Consider the following 15,734-nt stretch of genomic DNA (forward strand, 5'->3'; position numbering starts at 1 on the left):
GATTGGACCTATGACCTTGGCGGACGTGGATGATGCTCTAAGCAACTTAGCTACCCAGGCAGGGTTTAAAGTTTATTTTTAAAAACGTCTTATTTGTTTATATTTTTAGAGAGAGGGGAAGAGAGGGAGAGAAGGAGGGAGAGAAACATCAATGTGTGAGAGAAACATTGATTGGTGCCTCTTGCCCAGGCACCCAACCAGGCACCTGGTTCACAGCCCAGGCATGTGCCCTGACTGGGAATGGAACCTGTAACCTTTTGTTTTGCAGAAAACACCTAATCCACTGAGCTACACCAGTCAGGGCTAAAGTTGATTTTTAAACAATCAGCACCACAGCCCTGGCCGAGTGGCCCAGAGGTTGGAGCTCAGGCCCATAACCAAGGTGTTTCAGGTTCAATCCTGGCCTGGGCGCATATGACCCCCTGTACAGGTATGAATGGGAGGCAACCAATCAATGTTTCTCTCTCCTTTCCTCTCTCCCTCCCTCTCTCTCTAAAAGCAAGGAATGTCCTCAGGTTAGGATTTTTTTAAAAATCAGCATCACACCAGAATGGGAAGACAAAATAAAAACACAAAACACACACACACATACACACACACCCCTAACTAAACTAAAAATAAGGACCAAACGGGAAATACCAAGGGTTGGCCAGCAACCAAAACCCTCCAGCACAGGTTGCACGGAGATTAATTAATATGACAACTGTGTATCTGCTGATCAATATATGCTAAAGCTGGGCATGCTGATAGCTTTTGTCCTAAAAGCCCCAGATGGAACTGTCCCTGTGATTTATACTAAGAAATATATTTAGCACAGAGCTCCAAAAACCCTCGGAATTCCCTAAGTGATAAGAGTGATTCAATTCCCTCTCTGCGGTCCCGAGTAAACCCAAAAGTTCCTGGGCGGGAGAGCGGGTGGGGGTGGGGAGGGGTTTGTGGAGATGGTGGGTTCACCTGAGACGCTGTACTGGGAAGCCGGGCAGTAGCCTCAGCTGTGTGCGAGTTTCGGCCACGCCCCCAACTTTCAGTGTGTGGGGTTGTGGCGCCCCCTATTGGTCCAGAACCTCTCCAGCCCTGCTGGCCCCACGGTTTGACCACACGACGGTCCTATTTAATCCTCCCAACGAGCCTATGAGTGAGGTGCTCTGATTATCTCCATTTCATGGATGGGAAAACTGAGGCTCAGAGACAGAGTCACTTTGCCTAAACCCACTCAGCTATACAACAGAACAGATAGGTCCTTATATAGATATATGCTTTGCAAACATTTTTTTTTTCTTCTTAAAGAGGTCCCTTTAACTTTCCTCGTGGTATTCCTTGGTGGTGATGAACTCCTTTGGCTCTTTCCCAAGAGCCTCAATTTAATCTAATTGTCCATTACTTTTCCTTATAACAAGGAAGATATGTACATATGTAAATATTTTTTATTATCCTATTTTTATATGCTAGGTGTTCCTGCATAGAACATATAATTGATTTTGTTAGTATTCCTTTTTATTTGTTGATTTTTTAAATTTTGTTTTTAGAGAGAGGGGAAGGGAGAAAGAGAGGGAAACATCAATGTGTGGTTGCCTCTCGCACGCCCCCTACTGGGGACCTGGCCTGCAACCCAGACACCTGCCCTGACTGGGAATCGAATCGGTGACCCTTGGGTTTGTGGGAGATGCCCAACCCGAGCCACACCAGCCGCCCTGGTTCTTTACATTCTTGATTAGGCCATTAACTTAGAATCAGTATTTAGCACTCACAGTAAGACTAATCTGTGTGGGTTTTTTTGGTGGAAGGGGCTCATTATGAGTTAGTGTTTTTTTAGAAACCAACAAAAATGTTCACATCAAATGCAGTACTGTTGGACATGATGAGTGAAATTAAAGCTTTTATATTCAGAAAATCAAATATCTAAAGTGGTTTTAGTATATGAATACAAAAATATTTTTGTAAATTTTTCAGAATTCTGATTACTAGATTAAATGTAAATTCACATTTTAGTTCTTTCCACTTAGTGTATATTAGTTATTTTCAAATGAAGAACATCCTTCAGCACGGAGAGGACTTAAAATATTTTGAAGAAAATCAATTTTATGAAACCATGAAGTCTCCTATGTATGATAGAATTAAATACATCCAATCTTTACAGATATTCATTTTCTCACAGAATTGGACAATTTTTTTAAATTAAGCTAGAAAATCATAAGGCAAATTCAATTGTCAAAAATAAGAGCAACATTATAGCAAGTCTTTGTTCTAAGCATCTAACATGGAATAACCCATTTAATGCTGTCAGGACTTAATGGATGAGACTCTCATTTAAAAAATGAGAAACCAGTCCTGGCTGTTGTGGCTCAGTGGATGGAGCACCAGCCAGCAAAACAAAGGGTCCCCAGTTCGATTCCCAGTCTAGGGCACATACCTGGGTTGCAGGCCAGGTTCCCCATGAGGTGTGTGAGAGGCAATCACACACTGATGTTTCCCTCCCTCTCTTTCTCCCTCCCTTCCCCTCTAAAAATAAAATCTTTTTAAAAAAAAATGAGAAAACAGCCTCGGCAGCGTAGTTCAGTCAGGGTAGAGCATCGTCCCCATACGCCAAGGTTGTAGGTTCAATCCCTGTCAGGACACATACAAAAATTAACCAGTGAGCCCATAAACTAAGTGAAATAATAAATCAATATTTTTCTCTCTCTCTGAAATCGATCAATTTTTTTTTAATCAGAAAACTGAGGCTAAGGAAGGTGACCTCACTTCCCTTCCCCGAGGTCACAGTTATTAGGAAATTCTTTTTGAAAGAGAAGCTCTCTACAACGTGTTATCTGAAATGTGAATATATATACCCCAAATTCCCTTCTTCACCCTAAGGGTGGCCCCGTGACTGCATGTACAGTGGGCCTGTCCCCAGGGTGGGGAAGTCCGGGAGGCGCAGGTCAGCAGGGGAAGCAATTAAGTCCAGTCCGTGATGAAGCGGAAGCATCTTCCACGTCAGAGAAACCGCCAGGGCGTTGTGAGCGAGGACTGAAAATGAACACACCAAGGACCGCGACTCCCGGTTGGGACCCTAGCGTCCCTGAGTTGCTGCATCACTGGAGATGACAGCTAATGCCTTGGTTTTTGGTATTTTATTTCAAAATTGCAGCAAGAAGAGAAAAAAAAATCAAGGGCAGCACTTGGGAGATCCAGCCTGAGAACAGAACGGAGAGAGGTGCGGAGTCGGGGCCAAGGAGTTTACTTGACCCCTCAGCACACAGAGCAGCGGGGAACCCAATCCCCCAGGCCTGAGAGACGGAGCTATGGGCCCAGACGCCTGGATCGGCCCTTATGGCTTTGGGAGTGTACCGACCACGAGGGGGCGCCAGAGACCCAGGTTCGGGCCCCCCCGGCCTTTTCCTTATTGCACTTGAGGAGAACCAGTGGTGGAGAGGTGGTGATGAACCGGCTGGGATTAGATGCTACAGGCGGATTCCGCAGTGGCCAGGCACGGTCCGCAGCGTCACACCGGCAGCATCCACTCGTGGGCTTTTCCTCCATACTGCAGGGCAAGGGAAGCAGAGCGTGAGAGGGCAATCCCACTGCAATTCCCAGCAGGCCCTGGGGCATCCCGGGCTCAGTGCAGGCGGAGTTGCACCCCAGGCCCTCCTAGGAGATGTAGTCAACTCCCCAGAGGCCCACCCTGGATCGTGCGGAGGGGGGATCATTGCCAGGACCCTGCAGAAGCTTCAGGGAGGTGTAGGGCTGCAAAGGAGTTATTCTAAGCCCCTGAAGGCTCTTGGAAAAAAGCACTGGAGAAACCCGGGCAGTCAAGAGAGGAGAAATTGTAAGACCCAATGCTTCTACTGAGTTTCCAGAAGCTCTAGCTCAAGTGCCAGGAATTGAGCCCCGGCGTTGCCCAGAAAGATAATCTTGGCTCAGACGAATGGAAATAGTTCCAGAGGCTCATGAGAGGAAACAGCCCTGGGTCTAGAGGCTTGTATCAGAGCCTTCTCAGGCCAAATGGATAGCCCAGGGCTCCAGGGGAATCCATGGGGAGTGGACTTCTGTGGCCAGAGGCTGCCTTAAAGTCCCACAGGCTCGTGGGAAGGGGGTTTCTCCCATCGGAAGGACAGTGGGGGTCCTCAGGGGTTGGGGGAAAGGGGTTTCTCATGCTAGGGCTACAGAAGCTATAGGAAAGGGCCACTGAGCCCCAAGGGGTGTTCTAGGCCACAGAAGCTCAAGGCAGGTGGACTCAGGCAGGGGCCCAGATGCCGATGGGAGTGTCATTATCATCTGGTGGGACTACTGGGGGGTGGGGGGGAGATGAGCTCTCAGTCCAGAGGCTCATAGGACGTGAACTTCTCTGGGGAACCAGCAACCAGCCCACCTCCCAGCAAGTGCACCTTACCTGGATGGCCTTCAGCTCCTTGTGGAAGCGGAGGACGAGCTCGGGCCCGTTTTCCATGGTGGGGATGTGGAGGTCCTGGGGAAGAAGCCGCATCCCCGTGGTGAAGCACGGGCTCCTGCCATGTCTCCTTTCCCGTCTCCTCTCCCATCCCCAGGGGCAGCCCTACCTCACCTTGCCCTGGTACAGGATTCGATTTACTGGGCACACCTGGCAAGCGGTGCCAGAGCCAAAGACTTCAAGAACCCGGCCCTCGTCCAGTGCCCGCAGAAAGTCCTTCATGGTGATCTTACGCTCTACCACCCGGAACTCACCCTGCAGGGCGAGGGGCGGATTTGTGAGCCCAGGGCACTGCCCTGCTGCGGACACCTGCCTCTCCCGCCCTGAAGATGGTGAGAAAGACAGAGACCCAAGGGGTGGGGGACAGACACCAGAGAGAGGGGGACAGAGACAAGCCAGTGTACCCCAGCTCCCACCCCAGCCCCCAATACACCGGCCCCCAAGAGAGCAGGACCCGGACCCCATCACACCCTCACCCAGGTCCGAGCCATGTCCAGCAGACTCTGTCTGACCACTCCAGGCAAGATGACACCGTCCAGTGGGGGGGTCACCAGCTCCAGCACTGGGTCGGGTGTAAGGGATGGGGGTGTCAGTCACACCCTTGTGTGCTCCCTCCCATTCTCTTAGGGAGCCACCCCACTCCAATCCCTGAGGGCTGCAATCTGCGAGGAATTAGGTCACTGCCCACTTCCATCAGGGCACAGGCAGGGGCGCGGTGGGCTCACCCCCATCCTCGTGGGTCCAGTGGATGAAGATGTTCATGGTGCCCACCTCGGTCAGTTGGTGGTCAGGCCCGTACAGCCAGAGGACCTGTTCACAGCCCTTATTTTTCGCCTCCTGCTGCACGAACACTGTGGGCCCATAGTTCCTAGGGAAGGGCAACATGGTCGGCGAGGGCGAGCCGACCACAGCGTAGCCCTAGATGAGTTCTTCCACACCAGGGCTGACCCTGGTCCGCACCGGCTCCCAGCTCTCTGGGGCTCCCAGCACCTCCGGGACAGGGTCACAGCCCCTCGGTCTGGAGTTCGGGGCCTGGCCTGCACCGGACTACGGCGGTGACTCGGCCCTCCCACAGATTAGAAACTGTTTACCATCTTTGTACCTAGGAAACCATCTCCTTCCCACCCTTAAGACTCAGCTCCTCCGTGAACACTCTGCAAATGCCCCAGTCGCCTCCATCAGGGGTCATGCTGCCCCGGACACTGGGGGTCCCCCCGTGGGGGGTGGGGGCACCCTGGAGGGCCGGGTGGATCTGACTCATCTGCGGAGCCCCCTCCACTCAGCGCAGGGCCTGGGCCCCAGGACACCCCATGCGGTGTGTGTTTGAAATGACCTGAATGAACTCCCAGCTGTGACCACACTTGCTACCCCATTCTCCGCTCTGATCACCAACCAGAAGCCCCTCTCTGCTGCCCTGAACCAAGGCCGCGGTGAGACTAACTTACAGAGAAAGATCAAACGCAGGGCCGAGGGCGCTGGAGGCATGAGGGCCTAGGAGAGCTGGGGAGGGGGGCAAGCCTGCATATTCAGGGGAGGCGACCCCGGGCGGTGAAACCAACGAACTAAGTGTGACCTTTATTTCCGGAAGCTTCCCAAGGGACCAGTACCGGTTTCCCTACTTACCTCCACCCACCCAATCCCCGCTATTCCCCCATTCCTCCCCCGCCCCCCTCACTCCTGAACATCCCACATGCGCGCGCACTCACCACCTCACATCCCAATTTGTGGACAGAGCCATCCTCAACCATGTGAATCAGGACAGGGAGGGCAATGGACATCCAAGACACAGCCCAAAGCACCGCACTACACCCAGTGTCTCTGACGTCCAAGGGAGCAGCTCGGCAGCGTGAGGGCGGGACTACTTACCCACCCAGCTTGCAGTCTCCGACCCCGCCCACCCAGGCGCGGATGAATGCTGGGTCGGCCAGGAGGGAGACAGGGTTCAGAGCGTCTCCGGGGAAGTAGGAGCCCACAGGGCAGAGAATGACGGACAGAAGGGCTCTCGTAGATCTGGCGACCCCTAGCGAGGGCTGCGATGGGCAGAAGGGGGTCATCGGTACCCTAGGAGTCCAGGCCTCGCGCCCCACCCATGAACCAGGAGTCTGGGTTCCCAGCGCTGCCCTTTAGGATTCCCCCACCCCAGTCTGGTTCCCTAGCCCCACTGCCTCCCGGCACTGAGAGTCAGACCCACCTCGTTCCCAAGGAACAAAGGGCGCACGTAGAGGCTGGCGCCGGGGCTGTCCGGAACCCAGTCCTTGTCCACCTCCACGAGCCGGCGGATGCACTCCAGGAACTCATCCTTGTCGAAACTCTGCACGGGACTCAGACGCGTCAGGGGGGCCCTGGCCGCACCCCTCGCCCTCCCAGCCCAGGGCGTCCAGGGCCGCTCACCGGCAGGCACAGGCGCAGAGCGGAGCGCAGCATGCGGTCCATGTTGAGCCAGGGTCGGAAGAGGCGCACCTCCCGGTCGCTGCCTCTGAACGCCTTCATGCCCTCGAAGAGCTGCGGGGATCACCGCTGACAGTCAGGAAGAGACAGTGAGAGACAGGGAGAAGCAGCCTGATGCCCGGGCATAGGGACGCAAAAGCAGACACAGCTGGGGAGGGACGGACCCGCTGGACACGCAGAGGGAGAGGGGGAGAGAGAAAAGAGAGACCCAGAGAGACAAGACACAGACGATCAAGAAAGCAAAGGACAGAGACCAGAGAAAGCAGAACAGAGCCACCCAGAGATGGAGGTGCTGAGAGAACGTGCTACTTAAGGTGTCTCTTTCTCAGGACTGCTGATGGCGTTGGAGTTATGTTTTTAAAGAATCTTTGTAACTCTGGGTGGCATAGCTCAGTGGATTGAGCATGGGCTGCGAACCAAAGTGTCGCAGGTTCGATTCCCAGTCAGGGTACATGACTGGGTTGCTGGCCACAGCCACCAGCAACCGCACATTGATGTGTTCTCTCTCTCTCTCTCTCTCTCTCTCTCTCTCTCTCCCCCCTTCCCTCTCTAAAAATAAATAAATAAAATCTTAAAAAAGAAAAAAAGGAATTCGTGTTACCCAGGCTGGTGTGGCTCAGTAGACTGAGCGATGGCCGGCAACCCAAGGGGTTGCTGGTTCGATTCCCAGTCAGGGCACATGCCTGGTTTGCGGGCATGATCCCCAGTAGGGGGTGCATGGGAGGCAACCACACATTGATGTTTCTCTCCCTTTCTTTCTGCCTAGGAATAAATAAAATAAAGAGCCCCTGTGTTTTAAAGAAACACCGAAATAGCTATACGTGAGATAATACAATGCCCAGGATTCGCTGAAAAACCCTACAGAAAGGAGGAAGTCCAGATTAAACAAGATGGTGACCAACCACCTTAATTGGTGAAGCAAGGTGATGGGGGAGGGGTGGGGCAGGTCCTATCATTCTGCTTTTGTTTGAAGCTCCTCATAATACAAATGCTGTTAAAAAATTAGAGAGAGGGGAAGGAAGGGAGAAAGACGAGGGAAACAGCCATTCGAGAGGAACATTGACTCATTGCCTTTTCATAGGCTCGGCAACCAGGGCAGAACCTGCAACCCCGGCAGGTGCCCTGACTGGGAATCCATCTGGCAACCTTTCCCTTTGCAGAACGACGCTCCAACCAACTGAGCCACACCGGCCAAGGCAACCCTCAAAATTCTTAATGGAAAAACATGCCTAATGTCACAGAACCGTACCCGAGGGAACAAAAATTACTCGGCTACACACCAGCTACTAGAGCTGTACTACGTTCATTCAAATCCTTACAACTACAGCTCCCCGGGAAGACTTGCCTTCAGCCATAGATTTAAGTCACAAACCAAACGTCATCTGGACCTCTCTCCTCACAGGCCTGCCACCAAGCCCTGCAAAGCCGACCAGCCTCCCGAGTACCCATGCGAACACAGTCCCATCAACAACCTGGTCACCTGACCAGACCTCTGGGCGCACCATCCTCAGCCCTCCCGTCCTATCTCTCACCCAGCCAGCCAATCCCTCATGTCCCCAGACCTCTGTCCTGTCCCCTCCGATTCATCCCCCAGCTCAGGCCTCCAAGTCTCCCTATTTTCCCTGTCTGGACCTGCCCCCAGCCTGGCCTGCTGGCATCCAGTCTCCAGACTCCAGCTCATCCCCACATGTGCCCACAGGGGCTCTGCCCTGCTCACAGCCTCCATGGCTCCCGATACCTTTTTTTTTTTTAAGATTTTATTTATTTTTAGAAAGAGAGGAAGGGAGGGAGGGAGAGAAACATCAATGTATGGTTGCCTCTCGTGTGTCCCCTACTGGGGGCCTGGCCCACAGTCCAGGCATGTGCCCTGACTGGGAATCGAACCGGCCACCATTTGGTTCGCTGGCTGGCACCCAATCTACTGAGCCATACCAGCCAGGGCTCCCAGCATCTTTGACAAGGTTCCAGCCCCTCAGCGGCCCTGATGACACCCTCAGCCTCATGCACCACACTCCAGTCCCACGATCCCCCAAAATATGGTGGGCTCTTCTTTGTATTGTCTCTGTACTGGCTGTCCCCTCTCCCTCTGATGCCCTACATTCCCCTCTTTTCTCAGACAGACCCCACTTTCTTTCAAGGTATTGGTAAAACTGGGTTCCTCTCCTGGCCCCCCACGATGCCTCAGCTGCCACTATCAGAGTGCAGATCACACTCACGTGTAAACAAAATATGCAGTTTTCAAGCGAAGGAACTGGATCTGCTCAGGTGGGGGATCCCGCAGACCCCAACACATGGCCCGGGATGTGAGAAGCCTCCGAAGACAGATGATGCGCACACAGAAAGAGGAAACACACAGAAAGCAGACCCAGGGTAGGGGACACGGCCACAGACAGAGCGAGAGGGAAGAGATGCAGAGAGAGACAGGGAGAGCAGCTGTCACGCCACCTGCAGTGAGTAGTGGAGAGCCGAGCAGGCCGGGTGCAGCGAGAAGTTCTGGAAGGGCTGGATTCGGGGCTGGCTCCAGCCCTTGTTCTCCGTCCATTCCACCAACAGCATGTGGTCGGTGAACGTCTTCCCAAACACCAGGGTCTCGCCGGGGCCGGGCTTCTTATGAGGCTTCTGTGTCATTTCCAGCTGCAAGTCTGCAGCCTGAGAAAGAGAAGGGGACCCAGGTGTCCTGGAATCTGGACACAACTTCCAAACTGAAAAAACTACAACTCCCACGAGTCCCTGGGGCCAAGACCCACAGGGAGGAGGCTCCAGTGGCTTCTGGAACATGCAGTTTCAACTCTTTCCCATAGCCATAAGGCAGGCAGTTAGGCTACCTGATTGCCACCTACCTTGGCCTTTGAACCCTGGATCTTTTAGAGATTCCCAAAGCCCATTCCCAGCCCCCTCCTTCCCCAGATCCTGCAGTTCAGGCCCCCAGCCCCTCTTTCTTGGGATCCAAAAGTTTAGTCCCCTCCTTTTACCTTGAAGCTGGATGAGGCATATCTTCTGGGCCCACACAGAAGCCAAGGGACAGGGAAAAGTTTTCGGGCCCAGATCTGGGGATGGGGACGGAAGAAAGGCGGTGAGGCCAGGAGACAGAGAGAGCGCCAAAGCCCTGGCAATGCCTTCGCCACCTCCTTCACATGGGAGGTCCCTCTGGCCTACTCTGTCCCAGCCCAGAGCACTCTAAATGGGGAGTACGGTCTGGCCAAGGCTTGTTTTTATAAACCCTCACCCAAGGATATGTTTTACTGACGTTAGAGACAGAGGAAGGGAGAGAGAGATCAGCCGCTTCCTGCTTGCACCCCGACCAGGGATGGGACCCGAAACCCAGGCAACTGCCCTGACCAGGAATCCAACCTGCAGCTCTTAGGTATACAAGACAACGCTGCAACCAACTGGGCCACCCAGCCAGGGCTGGCCAAGTCTTTTGCTCTGTCCTGATTAGCAGGCAGCAGAAAGGGATCCTGGAAGAGGCCAAGTCCCTCCCTGTCCCCATGCGGGCCATCCCTAGAAAGTGCTGACTCCGCTCCCATTCCCTCCTCCATGCGGGGCAAAGTCAAACACAGGCACCTCCCACCACACAGAACTTTGGCCCCAGCCCTGAGACCGGTTCAGACAGAAGACGACAGAAGACGATGAGGGAAGGTATGCAGGTAAGTGAAGGCCTCTCTGGGGGACCCAGATTCTGATAAGAGCTAGAAAAGTGGGGGACCTCTAGGTCATGCTCCCCCAGGACCCAGGATCTATGTCCCTTGCCCCCTCTTCCCTCAGACCCAGGAATTCAGATTCCCAGCCTCACCTTTCCTCAGACCCGGGAGTCCAGGCCTTCAGCCCTCCTCCCCAGACCCAGGGGTCCAGGCCCCCAGCCCTCCTCCCTCAGATCCGGGAGTCCAGGCCCCCAGCCCCCCTCCCTCAGGCCCGGGAGTCAAAGTCTACATTCTTCCAGGGTATCAGACCCACTGAATTAGGATGACTTGAAGCCCCTGCCCACTTTGAACCCCAGTGATCCCAGGTCCCTTCAGATCCCAGGACTAAGGGGTAGTAGCCATGTGGACCTGGAGGCCACCCACCCCAGTCATCAGTGGACACTGTCCACATGAACACTTCTCCTGTGCTCCTGCCCAAGGCCAGCAGGAGTGAGCAGGTCCGGCTGTGGCCAGCAGGGTGCCCTCTACCCAATGTTCATGGACTTCACAGGCCTCTTTCCCCGGCCCTGGAGGAAGACAGCTGGGTCCCGAGGCTGGGAGACAACAGCCTAGCCTGCTCCTGCCTGTGAGCTGCATGAGCTGCCACCAACCAGTGAGAATGGATGTGAGTGGCAGCGGTGACTGGTCAGTAGGTGAGTCATGGAGGGGGGGAGGTTGCAATGTCCTAAAGTCTGGGCCACCAAGTCGGAGGAGTAGCCCTGGATAGTGTCCCACCAAGGGCTTCTGGCATGATTAGAGTGTTGCTCTGACACATGACTGCTAGGTGGCGATGTGTAGCCTGCATAAGCCTATGGCCACGCTTCTGTCCGAGAGGAAACAGAATACCCACAGCTGGGCAGAGACAGCCAGTGTGTTGGCAAGAGAGCAGCCTGCAGAGGGAAGCAGATGGACAAAAATAAAAGACAGTAAGGTAGGGAAGAGCAAGAGTGAGAAAGAGAGACGTAGAAATAGAAAACACAAACTGGAAAGAAGACAAGACCTAGAGAATGCCAAAATAGAAATGATCATAAGGAGAGAGGCTAAAACAACAGCTAAGAGGGAGAGAAACTCCGGGAAAGTAAGGCTGGGAGAAATCAAGGTAGCATATGGAAAGGGCAGGATAAAGAGGAGCCACGAGGGAGAGGACGAGGGAAAAGGCAACAGACGAAGACTGGATGTCGGCCACAGCACAGACAACCTGGAGAGAAACTGACTTAGAGAGACAGGCATCCAGGAGAGACAGAAAGGGGCAGAAAAACACCCACAGCACAGAGAAGGGGCTGGTCCGAGTTCAGATGAGAAATCTGCACCGGCCACAGAGTCCCTGTTGCACTGGGAGAAACTGCCTCCTCCTCCCAGGACATTTCTCTAGGGGCAGGAGTCTCACTCAGCTGACACCCCACCATCCGACACCCCAAGTCATAGAGACTGGGCGCCAAGGAGACTCCTAGATGGTAGATGGGCGTTGGAACAAAGAGTGGAAAAGTAATGGGGATGAATTAAGAAACAAGGAAGGTTGGGGGCGGGATGTAGGCACAGGGCAGAGTCTCTGCTCTTTCATTACAGCCTAGGACCGTCCCCACCACAATCCAGGCCTGTCTCCCAATGTAGTCCGGGAGTGTCCCCATCAAAGCCTGGGGTTGTTTCTGTCACTGTCTAGCTAGCACTGTCTTTCACACTTCAGGACTGGCCCCCACATCACAGCCCAGAGAAAGTCCCCATCACAGTGCAGTGCTATCCTTGTCTCACCCAGGGACTGTCCCTATCACAGCCCCAAATGGCCCCAGTGAAACCCCAAAACTGTCCTTGTCACAGCCCAGGACTGGTCCCTTCACATGTAGAACTGTCCCATTATAACCCAGGACTCCCCCATCACAGACCAGAACCGTCCTGTGACAGTCCAAGACTCTCCACAGCCCAACCCCAGACCATCTCTGTCACTGCCCATGACTGACTCACCACAATCCCCTGGGGTGCCCCAGTCATAGCCAGGCCTGTCTCCATTAGTCACTGAAACGCCAAGAAAGTAAAAATCCGCCCTGCTCTCCATCAAGCCGGATTAAGAGACCCAGCCACAGTCAGGCTCAAAGTGAGTGGCAGAACACCACTCCCAAGGTTATGCTGTAGCTGTCATGGGTTGTAATGACCTCCCCTTCTCGGAATTTTTACTGTTTCCTTCTCCACTGAAAAAACTTGTTTTCTGAAATTATAGACTTCCTGCACTCTGCTGGTTGACGTCAAATCAGCAAAAATGGACTGTTTCAGTCTTGCCTGGAGCGTCTGTGTGGTTCTGACAATGCGAATCCGCCTCCATCTCCAACCCAGGTGCGGAGCTTTATTAGATAAGGGGTTTCTGGCACACAACTATCTTAACCTTTAGTTCCAAGAAAAAAAAGAACCTGGAATCCAATTCCCTGTCCAGACCTGAGGATGCCCTCTGCGCCTACAGCCCATTCCCTCCCCTGTAGGTACTGGGGGCCTAGCCTGGCGCCCCCACAAGGGAGCTGGAGTCTCCCTTCTTAGTCCCCCACCCAGTCCCGTGCCTCCCCGATAACTGTCCCCTCCTCCACGTTTCCCTTCTCAGACCTCCCGTCCCGGTCTCCTTCCCGCCAATTACCTCCCCGCACCCGATACCGCCCACCAAAGCTCTGTACTCCTTATCCAACGCGGTCCCCCCCGTGCTCCTCCGCGCCTCCCCGCAGCGGAACCCCCGTGCCGAGGAGCCGCGCCAGGCCGGACGGGCTGCGCCGAGTGGTCCTCCCGGAAGTGCGCCTCCCCGCGGGGGCTCTCCAGCCCCACGGCGCGTGGGCGCCGCGGACCCACCTGCCCCAGTGCGGCTCCCGCCATGGTCGGTGTGGCGGGGAACTGTGCCCGCTCCAGATTAAGGCGTCCGGCCCCGCCCGGTCCACGCCCCCTCGCACTGAAGGCCCCAAGATTCCATTATTACCGGGTGCCCTCGAGGAGAGGAGTCTGCTGCAGAGCGCATGCGCTAGAACGCACCCCCGGACTGAGAGCGAATGGGAAGACTCCCTCCTCCCAGCCCCCTGCGGGGTCTGTTCCAGTCCCGCTGCAGCCGTTCAAGAGCTTGCATGCAGCGTTTTCAAAGATGCATTTTAATAGGTTCTGCCACATAGCGGAAGTGAGGAGAAGCAGCCCCTAATGAAATCGCCCAACTCGGCCGTTTCTGCTGCCCGTCACTATCAGAACCAATAAGGAGAGACAAGGATTGAATTTTCATGGGCGCTTTATTCAGATGCTGGCGGTCTGAGAAGACGGCGGGTTGTGTACCCTAAAATCCGTCTTAACATCCCATCTCAAACCAGCCTTTTTTATTATTATTAGGAGGAGGAAGGGTAGGTGAGGGGTTTGGGGGAAAAGTTTAATTGGAGAAGGGTTGCAGAGGGGCAAGGGGGCGGAGGGGCGATCTTCCCAGTACTTCTTTGTCTGTGGATCAACAGTTCCTCTGTGTCCTGGACACGGCCTCCCTGGAACACCGTGGCATCAGGCCCCCTGGGGCACAAAGTTTGAATTGCTTGTCAGCCTCCTGGAGTCAGCAGGTCATGTATTGCAATTCCTGGAATAACAGCTTTCCTCAAGCATCGGTCACTGGAGCCTGCCAGCTAACTAACGCTAAAATCTTTAACACTTGAGTTCCCGGATCAGTAAGAGAAGAAAGGCCAGCACCTTTGCAGATCTCCATCCTTTCCTTGGTGAAAGGGAAAAGCACACTCTACGTGTCGGTGGGTGAGTATCACGTAAATGAAAAGGGTAAGGACTTTGGGAAAAGGCCTCTGAAGAGGGTGGCTGGCAGGGATGAAGGGGTTGCAGGCAAAAACCCTGTTTGAATAGTTTTTCTGTCCTTTTTTAAGCCATAAAAACACACATGGCTCACCATGCCTCCTTCCAGTCCTTTTCATGAATGGATCCCGAAAATGGTCAATTCCCCAACTTATCAATGAGCCTGTAATAGCTTCTAGAGCAAGGATTCCCTGCTTGCCCGCCTCCCCTCCCCCTTCCTGAGAGTTTCCCCAACTGCAGAACCCCCAGGGACAGAGTCAGCCAATTGCTCCGCAGTCACTGTGCCTCCCAAACCTTCCGTGACCAGAGTTCCCCCAACTCCTGCATCCGGGTTATTGTGACTCCAAACGATTGTTCCTACTGTATCCTCAAACTCAAGCCCAAAGCCACGATCCCACCATAGACCTACTCTGGAAAGTTTTGTCCCCAGATTCTGTTCCCCAGCCGGAACAGCCACAGGCACAGTCAAATTCCAAACATTCCCCTGGCAGGGTGTCTCCCAGCTTTCAACCCTCCCCGCCTCACCATCCCGCCAGGGGCTGTCGCGGAGGGCGGTGCCCGCAAGACTGCTTGGGCCCTGGCTGCTGTGAGTCCCCGGCCTGCGAACCGATTCCCAATTAGGGCGCATGCCTAGGTTTCGGGCTCAGTTCCCGGTTGCGGCGTGCGAGAAGCAACGGATTGATGTATCTCACACCTCGATGTTTCTCTCCCTGCTACTCCCTCCCTTCCGCTGTCTCTAAAAATAAAAATGAAAAATGAAAAAGGACTGCTTGGTCACGCCTCTGCCAATCAGCGACTACCTCACACCCCCCGCAGCTGCCAATCCACAGCAGCCATGCAGTTCCACCCCCACACCTGGGGGACACACCCCCGACTGGGCACAGCGCCCCGGGGGCGGGGGCAGTCCAGAGTCTGCCTTCCAAAGCAGGGGAGACCGAGGCCCCCAGTTTCCTACCCGCCCCGTTTCCTCCTCCCCCAAACCCAGAAATCCCCACCCCCAGCTCTTCCTTTCTCTGCCCCAGCAGTCTCAATCCCCAGCCTCCCCGGCCCTCAGAACTCCTAGCGCCGGCCACCCTACCGCTCCACTAGGGGCCGAGAACAAACAGGAGGCCCTTTGGCTTCATCTCCTGCGTTATCTCCTAATTAGAGCCTAATTGACTCTCCCCTGCGAACCTTTTAACTGGGTCACTGGTGAAGCCAACCTGCAACACTTTTCCCTGGGGCCCCAGGCGAGAAGCTCCTGCTGCAAGGTCTGCTGGGAGTTGCAGTCCCTCGGGTGGAGGCCAAGCTTAGGGCTAGAGTGGGGGGCATGCGGTGGCAGTGTGGACCGAAAATAAATGTAATGATGACTTCCTCCTTTTGGCTGCAAACTGCTTTTTGAA

General features: G+C 54.3%; 1 protein-coding gene and 1 long non-coding RNA gene across 4 annotated transcripts; one reads left to right on the top strand and one right to left on the bottom strand.

Annotated features, from left to right (window-relative positions):
• Positions 1-3,094: 3,094 nt before the first annotated feature.
• Positions 3,095-13,526, bottom strand: BCAT2 (branched chain amino acid transaminase 2). 2 transcript variants are annotated; one of them, XM_028529531.2, is made up of 11 exons: positions 13,378-13,526; positions 9,847-9,921; positions 9,320-9,523; positions 6,818-6,928; positions 6,618-6,737; positions 6,293-6,456; positions 5,152-5,294; positions 4,903-4,988; positions 4,541-4,681; positions 4,370-4,444; positions 3,095-3,520 (listed from the first exon to the last, which is right to left on the bottom strand). In XM_028529531.2, the coding sequence occupies exons 1-11, from the start codon at positions 13,399-13,401 to the stop codon at positions 3,482-3,484; spliced, it is 1,182 nt and encodes a 393-aa protein (XP_028385332.1). In that variant the 5' UTR covers positions 13,402-13,526; the 3' UTR covers positions 3,095-3,481. The 2 variants fall into 2 exon arrangements, with proteins under 2 accessions (XP_028385332.1, XP_035868405.1); XM_036012512.1 differs by lacking the exon at positions 13,378-13,526 and adding an exon at positions 12,724-12,802.
• LOC118497598 lies at positions 10,778-15,707 on the top strand. 2 transcript variants are annotated; one of them, XR_004900132.1, is made up of 4 exons: positions 10,778-11,207; positions 12,767-12,879; positions 13,139-14,309; positions 15,500-15,707. It is a non-coding gene; the product is annotated as an uncharacterized LOC118497598 (long non-coding RNA). The 2 variants fall into 2 exon arrangements; XR_004900131.1 differs by lacking the exon at positions 15,500-15,707 and having other exon boundaries at positions 10,779-11,207; positions 13,675-13,877.
• The last annotated feature ends 27 nt before the right edge of the window (positions 15,708-15,734 follow it).

This window comes from Phyllostomus discolor, chromosome 12 (assembly GCF_004126475.2).
Source record: "Phyllostomus discolor isolate MPI-MPIP mPhyDis1 chromosome 12, mPhyDis1.pri.v3, whole genome shotgun sequence".
Taxonomy (NCBI): Eukaryota; Metazoa; Chordata; class Mammalia; order Chiroptera; family Phyllostomidae; genus Phyllostomus; species Phyllostomus discolor.

Excerpts from the sequence above, each read along its gene's own strand:
- BCAT2 (XM_028529531.2), bottom strand. The coding sequence starts at position 13,401 with ATGGCGGGAGCCGCACTGGGGCAG. Across the intron at positions 4,445-4,540 it reads GAATCCTGTACCAGGGCAAG|GACCTCCACATCCCCACCAT; the intron begins GTGAGGTAGGGC and ends CTTCTTCCCCAG. Across the intron at positions 3,521-4,369 it reads AGGAGCTGAAGGCCATCCAG|TATGGAGGAAAAGCCCACGA; the intron begins GTAAGGTGCACT and ends CTTGCCCTGCAG.